General features: G+C 48.2%; 2 protein-coding genes across 3 annotated transcripts in view; both read left to right on the forward strand.

Annotated features, from left to right (window-relative positions):
* The window catches only part of LOC309400151 (signal-induced proliferation-associated protein 1-like), a 53,210-nt gene extending 45,936 nt beyond the window's left edge, over positions 1-7,274 (forward strand). The window contains exon 16 of one of the 2 annotated variants that reach the window (XM_081968509.1): positions 6,994-7,274. In XM_081968509.1, the coding sequence (XP_081824635.1) occupies positions 6,994-7,146 (153 nt within the window). In that variant the 3' untranslated portion in view covers positions 7,147-7,274. The remainder of the gene's footprint in view (positions 1-6,993) is intronic. The other variant, XM_081968510.1, reaches the window with a different exon arrangement.
* Positions 7,275-9,385: 2,111 nt separating this feature from the next.
* Positions 9,386-12,411, forward strand: part of LTBP3 (latent transforming growth factor beta binding protein 3) — a 58,508-nt gene continuing 55,482 nt past the window's right edge. Inside the window, exon 1 of the mRNA XM_081968500.1 lies at positions 9,386-9,404. The gene's annotated coding sequence lies outside the window, so the exon portion shown is untranslated. The remainder of the gene's footprint in view (positions 9,405-12,411) is intronic.

A 12,411-nucleotide genomic window follows, 5' to 3' on the forward strand; every position in this document is an offset into this window, starting at 1 on the left:
GAATATAAATCGATCCCAGATAAACCTCCAAGTGGCCTCAGCGACCCTCTAAAAGGATGCAAATGACCAGCTGTCTGCAAGGAATATAAATCCTTCCCAGATAAACCTCCCAAGTGGCCTCAACAATTCTCTAAAAAGGATACAAATGACCGGCTGTCTGCAAGGAATGTAAATCCTTCCCAGATAAACCTCCAAGCGGCCTCAACGACCCTCTAAAAGGATGCAAATGACCGGCTGTCTGCAAGGAATGTAAATCCTTCCCAGATAAACCTCCAAGCGGCCTCAACGACCCTCTAAAAGGATGCAAATGACCAGCTGTCTGCAAGGAATATAAATCGATCCCAGATAAACCTCCAAGTGGCCTCAGCGACCCTCTAAAAGGATGCAAATGACCAGCTGTCTGCAAGGAATATAAATCCTTCCCAGATAAACCTCCAAGTGGCCTCAACGACCCTCTAAAAGGACGCAAATGACCAGCTGTCTGCAAGGAGGATAAATCCTTCCATTTCTCACCATCCAGTCAGAGCTGAAGAAGCTTCTTGGATGAGAAGTTAAATGTCTTCCTAGAAAGTCCAGTTGCGTCTCGAAAAAGCACCTGACCTGGAGGACCGAGAACTTCCATAGGGATCTAGTTTTGTCTTCCTGTGTCACAATATAAAAAAGTTGTTGAGACTCTAGAAAAGAGTGCAGAGAAGAGCAACGAAGATGATTAGGGCCCTGGAGGCTAAATCATACGATGAACGGTTGCAGGAATTGGATAGGTCTAGTCTAAGGAAGAGAAGGACGAGGGGAGACATGATAGCAGTCTTCCAATATCTCAGTTGCTGGCACAAAGAAAAGGGACAAGCTATTCTCCAAAGCACTCAAAAGCAGGTGTCAACGTCTAAAGCATTTCCATGACTACTATCAACTTGAGAAGGGGGAAAAATGCCATGCATTTTCAGAGTAAAAAGTCTCATATTTCTGTAACTGGGATGTGAATGTCCAGAACCCTGCCGTAACGTCCTGTTGGAGAATGTGATTGATGACTTCAGGCAGAGGGGAAGGGACACAGGGGTAAAGTTCAGACGCCATTAAGTGGGATTTAGTTTCGGCTCCACAGAAGTCCGTGCCAAGATGTTAGTCCTAATAAATGAATGGGTTTGGTTTTTTTTGAACTTTGTCTCGAGGCTCGTAAATTAATTAGGTCAGCTCTTGGAAACTTCCCAGTAGGACTAGAAGCAACGGATGGAAACCAATCGAGGAGAGAAGCAACCTGGAATTAAGGAGAAACAGTGAGGGCAATTAACCAGTGGAACAACTTGCCACCAGAAGTTGTGTGCGCTTCATCACTGGAGGTTTTTAAGAAGAGACTGGATTACCATTTGTCTAGAATGGTATAGGGCAGTGAGGACGATGGGTGCGTGCCGACACCCATCATCCAATGCCTGCCCCCTACCACCACCATCATGGGTACAGGGTCTCCTGTTGGAGCAGGAGATTGGACTAGAAGACCTCCAAGGTCCCTTCTAACTCTGTTATATGTTTGCTTCAGTCGATCAACAAAATGGAAAGGAAAAGAGGGTGGTGGGCCAAGCCAGCTTTCCCTCCCCAAATCTGGGGCAGTTCTGAAGTTCGCTTATCTTAGAGTCGCCAAGGTGGAGAAATACTGGCCTATGCCATCATCCCCAGTTGGCATTTGCATGTCTGAACTGAGCCCAAGGGAGCTTAAAATAGCTGCCTAGAAGAATAGATAAATCATAAGTTGCAGGAATTTGTCTAGACTGTCACCAGGAATTAAAAGACTGACATGCAGACACACACACACACACACACAAAATAATATATAAACAGTCCTAAGCTTGCTTTCGCAAGTTGGGGATTCCCAATATCTTGATCTGCATCTTAGAAATCAGATTTGGGAGGTGTAATTCGAATGCGTAAAATATTAGTGCACCAATAGATCAGTGCCAAATATGAAAATGCCCCCAAGGCAGAATGGAGCCCATATCAAGGGGAAACATTTATTTATTTTTAATGGATTGGGAGTTTTGCAAAGAGAGACACAAAAATTGACTCACAAAATAAAGCACAGGCCTGCGGGCACCAAGACGGGGGCAGAAGGAGGAAGTTGTGGTTGGCTGGAGTTAACTGTGGGAAAGAGAAGAGAGTAAATAAATATCCATATAAGCAAAGCAGAATGTGGAGATACTAGAGGTTGTAGGGAAGCCGAAGTCGGTATATGACGGATTCTACCTCTGCTCGCTTTATTTTGTTTTTTAGTCTCAGGCGTTTAAGAAGAGGCAATTGCAATGTAGTTTCATCTTAGCAACAAGGAGATAGCTGGACTTCAACTCCCAGAATTCCCCAGCCAGCATGGATTGTGGGAGTTGGAAGTCCCCGTGTTTCAAGTTGCAAGTTTTGAGAAACATTGCTCTAACATAAATTGAGTAACCCCTTTCCTTCCTTCCTTCCTTCCTTCCTTCCTTCCTTCCTTCCTTCCTTCCTTCCTTCCTTCCTTCCTTCCTCCCTCTCTCCCAACCTATTTCCCCTTCCTTCTTTCCTTCCCTCCCAACTTATTTCTCCTTCCTTCCTTCCTTCCTTCCTTCCTTTCCTCTCTCCCTCCCAATCTCCTTCATTCCTCTCTCCCTTTCAGTGTATCTCTCCTTCCTTCCTTCCTCCCTCTCTCCCAACCTATTTCCCCTTCTTTCCTTCCCTCCTTCCCTCCCAACTTATTTCTCCTTCCTTCCTTCTTCCTTCCTTCCCTCTCTCCCTCCCAATCTCCTTCCTTCCTCTCTCCCTTTCAGTGTATCTCTCTTTCCTTCCTTCCTCCCTCTCTCCCAACCTATTTCCCCTTCCTTCTTTCCTTCCCTCCCACTTATTTCCCCTTCCTTCTTTCCTTCCTTCCTTCCCTCCCACTTATTTCCCCTTCCTTCTTTCCTTCCTTCCTTCCCTCCCACTTATTCTTCCTTCCTTCCTTCCTTCCTTCCTTTTTTCTCCCTTTTCCCTCCCTCCCTTCATGGCTGGCTGGGGAATTCCTGGAGTTGAAGTCCAGGTATCTTAAAGTTGCCAAGGTCGAGAAATACAGTTCTCTGCCATCATCCGTTTGAACGTTTTGTCTCATCCCTGTGAAGTTCCATGTTGCAGCTTGCCTCAGAGAAAGAATGGCATCCATGGGTGTGTATGTAAATAAAAGTGTAGGAAGTGCACACATTTCTTTACACCAGAAAATTCTGCCTTCATCCAAGATCGCTTGGGTGGCCATGCGGTTATCTTCATACGTCCTTCGTTTTTTCTGCTTTTCTTTTGTTGGCTCAGTAAATACCTCGGTGGGAGCCGGACAGGTGGCGGCCGGCCAGAGTCCCGAAACAGGGAAAACATTTCAACAGAAACAAAACTCTAAAATCTAAGCAAGGGGGGAATTTTTTTTTTAAAAAAGCAGTGACCTCGATCTGATTTTAAATGCAAAAATAAAATAAAATAGAGCCAAGCGAAGGGGGGGAAAAAAACAGAAATACGTCATGCGAAAAAATCTGCCAGGAAATAAGATTATTTTGGTTCTGGAAAGAGAAAAACCAGGAGAAAGAAAAATTCAGGGTGTGGTTGTAGAGAAAAGAAGTTTGGCGTTTATCCGTTTTTCATCTGGTCGGTATTAGGAAGAGGAGTAGAATAACAGAGTTGGAAGGGACCTTGGAGGTCTTCTAGTCCAACCCCCTGCTTAGGCAGGTAACCTTATGCCATTTCAGACAAATGGTTATCCAACATCTTCTTAAAAACCTTTTCAGGAAGGAAGGATTTGGAAGGGACCTTGAAGGTCTTCTAGTCCAACCCCCTGCTTAGGCAGGAAACCCTACACCACTTCAGAGAAATGGATATCCAACCTCTTCTTAAAAACTTCCAGTGTTGGAGCATTCACAACTTCAATTAAGTTGTAACAAGCATTAAGCTTGCATGTCAGCCTTTGATATTGTGGAACGGGGTGGGTGGGATAAGAGACAGAGCCCCCTCCTAATGATGTCATTAAGGTAGGCGGAGTCACATCCCCAGACCCCTGCATTAAATCACAACAACAAATTAATTCCGTTGCTAATTTGGTTTTGCATGGGATATGCAAACGGTCTATCTTCTATATAAAAATCTGCATATCTTTACGTAGTCCTATACGCGGGGCTAAGATGCTGAGCTTGTCGATCAGAAAGCTCAGCAGTTCGAATCCCTAGCGCCGCCTAACGGAGTGAGCCCCCGTGACTTGTCCCAGCTTCTGCCAACCTAGCAGTTCGAAAGCACGTAAAAAATGCAAGTAGAAAAATAGGAGCCACCTTTGGTGGGAAGGGAACAGCGTTCCGTGCGCCTTCGGCGTTGAGTCATGCCGGCCACATGACCACGGAGACATCTTCGGACAGCGCTGGCTCTTTGGCTTTGAAATGGAGATGAGCAGCGCCCCCTAGAGTCGAGAACGACTAGCACAGATGTGCGAGGGGAACTTTTACCTTTATACTGAACAGCCATTCATTTTGTTACGGTTCAACAGTTACAACAGCACTGAAAATATTGACTTAGGACTTATTTTTCACATGGCTGTACTTACGACGGTCTCCATGTCCCGGGGTCCGCTTTTGCGACCCCCCCACCAACAAAGTCCATGGGGGAAGCCCGGTTCATTTAAGAACCGTGCTCCTCATTTTACAAATGCAGCAATTCAAGTGCGGCTAGCAAGGTGGTGAAACGGAGCGAACTCCACGTCCCACGTTTTGCCACTTAGCCACAGACGTTTGGGATACCGTCGTAAGTCGAGTCCTACCTCTTATGTATCTGACCTTCATCCCCTCGAGTCAGCGCGAGGTCGTCAACGACCGTTTTTCGCATTGCTCTCAGGTTATCGCATTTATCTCGTTCAACTCTTCCTTTCTCTCTTTTTTAAAAAAAATATTTCCTTTTTTGTAAATATTTCTTTCCGACGGTCTCAGGTTCCCCAGGCTGTTTCGATGCCTCGTCTTGTTCTGTAGAGAGATTGTGTGACTCAGCGTCTAGTTAAAAATCGATTTCTGGCCATTCCCATTTTTATTTTTCCCTTAGCTGGCCTCAAATTGGAAGGAAATAAAGGCTTCCAATTTTTTTTTCTTCCTGCAGCTTTTCGGATGCCACCCCACTCTGCTAATTTTCTCTTCTCCATTGCGCAAAACCTTCAGACCAAGCTGATCAAACGTTCTCGCAGATTAGTTCTATGCAGGCTTGTTTATTTATTTTAAATTTGTTGAGAAACTGTTCAAAGTTACGACGGACACCCCCACCCACCCACCCAAAGGTACTTACGACCTAATACAGGCATGGCTAACCTTTTTGTGGCTGGGTGGCAAAAACCGTGAGTGTGCTCGCGCCATAATGCAAAGCGCATACAACCTCCACCATGCTCCCCTCCCTACCAGAAGTTCGGAAACGGCCTCCCCTGGCCCTCTCCGGAAGACCAAAAATCAGCTCGCGTGCCAGCAGATATGGCTCCGTGTGCCACGAATGCCACGGGTTCACCATTACGGACGTAGTATCTTTACTAGGTCATAAGTACCTACCGTCCTTGCCTACCCATTTATTTGTCCTCATTTCCTTGTTCGTGTCCATGTTTATACTTATATACCTGTTATCTTGTACATGTGCAACAAACATTCCAAAGTTCCAAAGAAGTTCCGAGAGCCGGCCCAGCACCTCTGCAGTCACATGACTGGCTCTCATTTGTAGCCATTTGCAGCCTCCTGTAACAACAAGACCACAATTTATCATGTTTCCCCGCCCCCCCCAAAAAACAAAAAACAGCATTTCGTTCCCGTCTTCTGCAAAAATGCTCCCTAGTAAAACAGTCGGTTCGCTTAACAACCGCTGTAAAAAAAAAGGGGGTGGCCATAAAATCAGGTCTGTCACTTGATGACCCGCTTTTCGACGGTCATGACTTATGACTGCAACGGGCAGGCTCCGTTATGGTTTTAACGAGTCCCTTGTGGGAGAGGGCGCGGTTTATAAATTAAATTAAGTTAAGTTAAGTAAGTCGAGGATCTGTTATCTAAAACCAATTTAAAAATATAAAACACCACAGACGTTGCAGACTAAAACAATCCTAAAAGCCACCAGGAACCTGGGTGAGGGGTTGGTTTTTTTTTGTTGTTGTTGTTTTGGAGTTCCTAAAAAGAACGTGAGATGGAATTCTCCAAGGCACGTTTTTCAAATTTGGTAAGGAGGGAAGGCATGAGGAGAAAGGGAAGGAAGGAAGGAGAGAGAGAGAAAAGGAAGGAAAGAAGCAGGGAGGTAGAAAAGAGAAGGGAAGGAGGGAGGGAGAATGAGAGATGGAAAGCGAAAAAAAGGAAGGAAGGAGAAGGAGGGAGAATGGAGGAAGGAGGAAGGAAGGAGAAGGAGGGAGGAAGAAGGAAAGAAGGAGAGGAAAGGAAAGAAGGAAGGAGAATGAGTCGACTCCTTGTCCCGATAAAACCCCTTTTATTGAGGTGAAAGGGAATTCCTCTCCAGCAAAGTCCCGGCCAAGAGTCTTTCGAGAGATTTCACAACTGCAGACCTTTATCAGGCTTGGAGACCTGCCAGGCCGATATCTTCTAAACTCCATGCTGTAGCAGCAATTCCTTGGCAAGACGTCAGGAGCAGATCTTTACCCTAATGTATTGAACTCCTGCAAACTCCACTCCCCTTTCGCTCCTCTTTATTTCCTCTGGGAGGGACCATTCGTCGTCCACCTGTGGCCTTCCTCCCAAGTCGACCCCTGTTCTTTAGCTGCTCCCTTCGCCTGGAAACTCTGCGCATGCGCACACTGGGAACAGGCTCCAGCTGTTCTTCTGCCTCCCTGATGTCTGACTCCGAAGGCAGCTGATAACTGTCAGACGGACCTGGCCCCCTCTCTGCCTCCGACACAGAGCCCATAGCCAGGATCATCCTCAAGTCTTGGCATGGGAACAATGAAGCCCCTTCCCCATCCAATCCCCACTGACCTCCTTTTTCTTCCCCCCCTCCCCTTTGCAGGAAAAAGCCGAAAAGGCCGCTCTGCAGATCGAAATGGAGACCCTCCAGCAAAACACCAAGCGACTGAAAGAGGCGTCGGAGACGGCCGCGGCCCAACTCAGCCAGGTCACCCAGATGTTGGGGGGAGGGTCCTCTGGCCCCCACTCCCCGTGAGGGGGGGCCACCCTCTCCCCACCCCGCCCTCAAACAGCCAGCCACCTCCTGGTGGCCCAACCCTGGACAGCTCGCCTGATTTTTCTCTCCCTGGGAAAAGGGCACCACCAGGAGATCTAATCGTTTGTTTGTGAAGGGGGGCGGAAAAACCCTCCACTTGCATCTGTCTGGAAGTTCATCTCTCTCTCTCCCCGTTTGTCGAATTGGGTGGGTGGGGGTCTCCCTTCCTTTTTCTCCAAAGATGAAGCCGGATCATTGAAGGAGAAAAGACCCAAGTGGCCTCGCTCAGCTTTTTTCGACTGTTCGGAGTCCTTCGCTCCCATCGCCGCCTCTTCAAAGGGCGCCTTTGGTTTTGACCCATCCTCAGGTTCACGTGGGACTCAAAGCCCCCTCCTCAACTCTGGTCGCTGGCAAGGGGAGGGGGGGCAGAGAAGAACCTGCCTTCCCCCTCTTCCTGGAAATTGCAAGCCACGGTCTTCAGCATGGCGGGTGGGGGGGGGGAGAAGGACGGCAGGTGGGTCCACACCAATAAAATGGCAATAATTTGCAAAAATGGCTTCCAGGCGGGGGGGATTTTCCTGCCGGGGATTTTGTCCCCGAGAAAAATCTTCCATTTCTAGCGCCTTCCTCCCTCCTCCCCCCCCCCCCCCAACCTTCCCATCGCACTGTCTGGGATGGCACGGTGTGCTTCCGGTTCAATTTACTGTGAATTATTAATTATTATTATTTTTTTGAAAGCTGTGATAGGACTAAACCCCCCCCCCAAAAAGTCTTCTGAATTCTCCTTTCACCTGTACACCTTAACCTGTAGAGGCTTCTGTTGAATGGGGTGGGGTCTGCCCCGCCCCTGGTTTCGTCCTCCCAACATTGCCCCACCCCAAAATGGTGCTATCCATGACTTAGTTTTCCATTCTTTTTTTTTTGTTCATATCCCCCGATCCGGTTGGGAGTGGGACCACTTTCTGGAGCTCTTCTGTGTCTCTGTAGTCTGTCCGTCTTTCCTCCCTCCCCCTTTTCTCTCTCCTCTTCTCCTATTTATTTTCCTTCCCTTCCTTCCTTCTTTCATAACTTCCGTATTTTGTTTCTCCCTCCCCTCTTCTCTCTTCCTTCCCTCCTTCATTCTTTGATTCCTTCACTGTTTCCTTCCTCTCATCCCTCCCTTCTTTCTTTCTTTCGTCCCTCCCTTCATTTCATTCACTATTTCCTTCCTTCACTCTCTTCCTTCCTTTCATTCACTTTCTTTCCTTCCCTCCCTCCCTTCCTTCCTTCATCCCTCCCTCCCTTTCATTCACTATTTCCTTCCTTCCCTCTCCTCTCTCCTTCCTTCTTTCATTCACAATTTCCTTCCATTGCCTTCCTTTCTTCCTTCATCCCTTCTTTCCTTTTATGCACTATTTCCTTCCTTCCTTTGCCTCCCACCCTTCCTTCCCTCTTTCACTCACAATTTCCTTCCCTCACCTCCCTTTCTTCCTCCTTTCCTTCCTTCCTTCTCCCTTCCTTTCATTCGCTATTTCCTTCCTTCCCTCCCTCCTCTCTTCCTTCACTCACAATTTCCTTCCCTCACCTCCCTTTTTCCTCCTTTCCTTCCTTCATCCCTCTCTTCCTTTCATTCACTATTTCCTTCCTTCGCTCTCCTCTTTCATTCACTATTCCCTTCCTTCACCTCCCTTCCTCCCTTCCTCCCTTTCATTCACTATTTTTTTCCTTCCCTCACCTTCCTTCTCCTTCCCTCCTTCATTCCTTCCTTCCCCTCTCCTCTCTGTTCTTTTCTCCTTCCCTTCTTCCCCTCCAACTTCTTGCCCTTCTCTCTTTCTTCCTTTTCCTTCCTTCCTTCCTTCCCCATTCCCAACTGTAGTTAAAGGAATGCGTGAATTCCTTGTCCGGCCTTCGCCAAGGGCTGCATTTGAACTGAATGTACAGATTTTCCCCCCTCTTCGTGCAATAAAAAGTCTTCATCCACAGCTCCACTTCCGCCTCTCTTCTCATCCTTTGGGAGACCCCGGAATCGGGAGGAGGGTGGGGGGTTTGTTCAAACCAGGACGGATCAACGACGGTTAAGACTCCCCTCTGCAGGGCTTCCATCTGGAAAGATGATCAGCCCCACGCGCCTCCCTCTTCCTCCTTTTGTGTGGGGCCCAGAGCCCCCTACTCAGACCCCTCCCCATCCAGGTATTCCAGCGTTGGCACCCTCCCTGGGGTTTTTGCTTCCCAAGGCCCCAGGGCACGCGGATCTTGGCTTGTTCAGACTCGCTGGCCTGGTGTGTATTTAGCGGTTGCGTTCGGCCATATAATTAAGTGGGCTCAACCTTCGGATTGGCTGAGCATCTGGCCCGCCGGCTCCCTTCCCTTCCCCAGCTGTGACAAAAACAGCCCTCCAACACTGGAGGTTTTTCACCCGACGGACAGCCGTGTGTCAGGAAGGATAAATTATTATTATTATTATTATTATTATTATTATTATTATTATTATTATTATTATTTATTAGATTTATAGACCGCCCCCTCTCCCCGAAGGGACTTGGGGCGGTGTACAGACAACAAGATAAAAACAGTATATAAAATTAAATAATCTTAAATACCCCTAAAATCAAATTAAATATTAGGCTGTACGGTAGAATAAAAGTTAAAAACAACCTAAAAATCTACCCCTAAAAATTTAAAATGCAGGCTAGAAGAATTAAAACTGCGGTTAGGCCAGGCCAGCTGAGTTGAACAGGTGGGTCTTAAGTTTCTTGCGGAAGGAGCGGAGATCGGTGGTTATTCTAATGTCGGGGGGGAGGTCATTCCAGAGGGTCGGGCCCATCACAGAGAAGGCCCTACTCCTGGGCGTCGCCCGCTGGCACTGCCTAGTGGACGGCACCCGGAGGAGTCCCTCCCTGTGAGAGCGAATCGGCCGCAGGGATGTATGGGGCAGGATGCGATCCCACAAATACCTAGGTCCTGTGCCATGGAGCGCTTTAAAGATGATAGTCAACACCTTGAAACGCACCCGAAAAGCCACAGGTAGCCAGTGCAGCCCGCTCAGGAGAGGTGTTACATGAGAGTACCTAGTACCTCCCATGATTGCCCGCACGGCCGCATTCTGGACCAACTGCAGCCTTCGGGTGCATCTCAAGGGAAGCCCCATGTAGAGAGCATTACAATAGTCCAGTCGGGACGTCACTAGCGCATGGGTGACTGTGTGAAGGGCGTCCCGGTTCAATAGGGGATGCAATTGGCGCACCAGGCGAACCTGGTGGAACGCCCCCCTTGCCACGGCCGTCACATGGTCATCCATTGACAGCCGGGCATCCAGGAGGACGCCCAAATTGCGTGCCCGTTCCACGAGGGCCAGCTGTTCGCCCCCGATGGCCAGTGATGGAACCCACTGGTTGAACCGGGGCGCCGGTAACCACAGCCACTCCGTCTTGGAGGGGTTGAGCTTGAGTCTGTTACTTCCCATCCAGACCCGTACGGCCTCCAGGCACCGTGACATCACTTCGACGGCATCATTGGGGTGGTTCGGGGTGGAGATGTACAGCTGAGTGTCGTCAGCGTACAGATGGTACTCGACCCCAAAACCACGAATGATCTCACCCAGCGGCTTCATATATGTGTTGAACAGGAGAGGCGAGAGGACCGACCCCTGCGGCACCCCACAAGTGAGCGGCCTCAGGGTCGACCTCTGCTCCCCTGTCAGCACACATTGCGCTCGGCTGGAGAGGTAGGAGGAGAACCACCGCAAAACGGTGCCTCTCACCCCCAACCCCTCCAGACGACGCAATAGGATACCATGGTCAATGGTATCAAAAGCAGCCGAGAGGTCTAATAGGACCAAGATGGAGGAGCAACCCCCATCTCTGGCCCTCCAGAGATCATCCACCAACGCGACCAAAGCAGTCTCCGTGCTGTGACCGGGCCGGAAACCGGACTGGCGCGGGTCTAGATAATCAATTTCCTCCAAGTGGCGTGGGAACTGTTGTGCCACCACACTCTCTACAACCTTCGCCAAAAAGCAAAGGTTGGAGACAGGATGATAGTTAGTTAACATAGCTGGGTCCAGGGAAGCCTTGAGTAGGGGCTTCACCACCGCCTCTTTTAAGATGGCCGGCAAGAACCCCTCTCTCAAGGAGGCGTTGACTAACTCCTGGAGCCAGCCTCGTGTGACCTCCCAGGATGCCAGTATAAGCCAGGAGGGACACGTGTCCAATAAACATGTAGTGGCTCGCAGTCGTCCACGCAACCTGTCCATATCATCGGCAGTAACAGAGTCAAACTCCTCCCAGAATGGTCCTTCAAGACTCGCCTCCGGCGTCCCTTCTAGACCACTGAAGGGGACCCACTCACTACGGATCTGAGCGATTTTGTCCTGCAGATATTCCCCAAATTCCTCTGCTCTACCCTGCAAGGGGGCTTCCCGCGGCCTATATAAAAGGAGGGAGCGGGTCACCCGAAACAGGGCGGCAGGGCGGTTATGTGCGGATGCAATAAGAGCGGCACAATATTGACGCTTGGCCACTCTTAATGCCACAAGGTAGGTCCGTAAATAGGCTCTTACCTGTGCTCGGTCAGATTCGGAGCGTGAAGATCTCCATCTGCTCTCTAGGCATCTCTTGTGGTGCTTCATCACCCTCAGCTCCTCGGTAAACCAAGGGGCCTGGGTGACTCGCTGCCGCAGGAGAGGCCGCAAAGGCACAGGGAGTCTTCGACTTACGACCACAATGGAGGGCCAGATTTCTCTTTGCGGAGGGAGGAATTGGTTGAGTTTTGCCCCGTTTTGCATCTCTTCTTGGCACGTTTATTAAGTGAATCACTGCAATTAAAGAAAGAAAGATGATAGATAGATAGATAGATAGATAGATAGATAGATAGATAGATAGATAGATAGATAGATAGATAGATGATAGATAGATGATAGATGATAGATAGATAGATAGATGATAGATAGATAGATAGATAGATAGATAGATAGATAGATGATGGATGATAGATAGATAAATAGATAGATAGATAGATAGATAGATAGATGATAGATAGATAGATAGATAGATAGATAGATAGATAGATAGATAATAGATATAGATAGATAGTCCACAAGCTTAGATAGATAGATAGATGATAGATAGATAGATAGATAGATAGATGATAGATAGATAATAGATATAGATAGTCCACAATCTTAGATAGATAGATAGATGATTGATAGAAAGATAGACAGATAGACAGATAGATAGATAGATAGATAGATAGATAGATAGATAGATAGATAATAGATATAGATAGTCC

Source organism: Natrix helvetica (assembly GCF_964273705.1).
Source record: "Natrix helvetica genome assembly, chromosome: 16".
Taxonomy (NCBI): Eukaryota; Metazoa; Chordata; class Lepidosauria; order Squamata; family Natricidae; genus Natrix; species Natrix helvetica.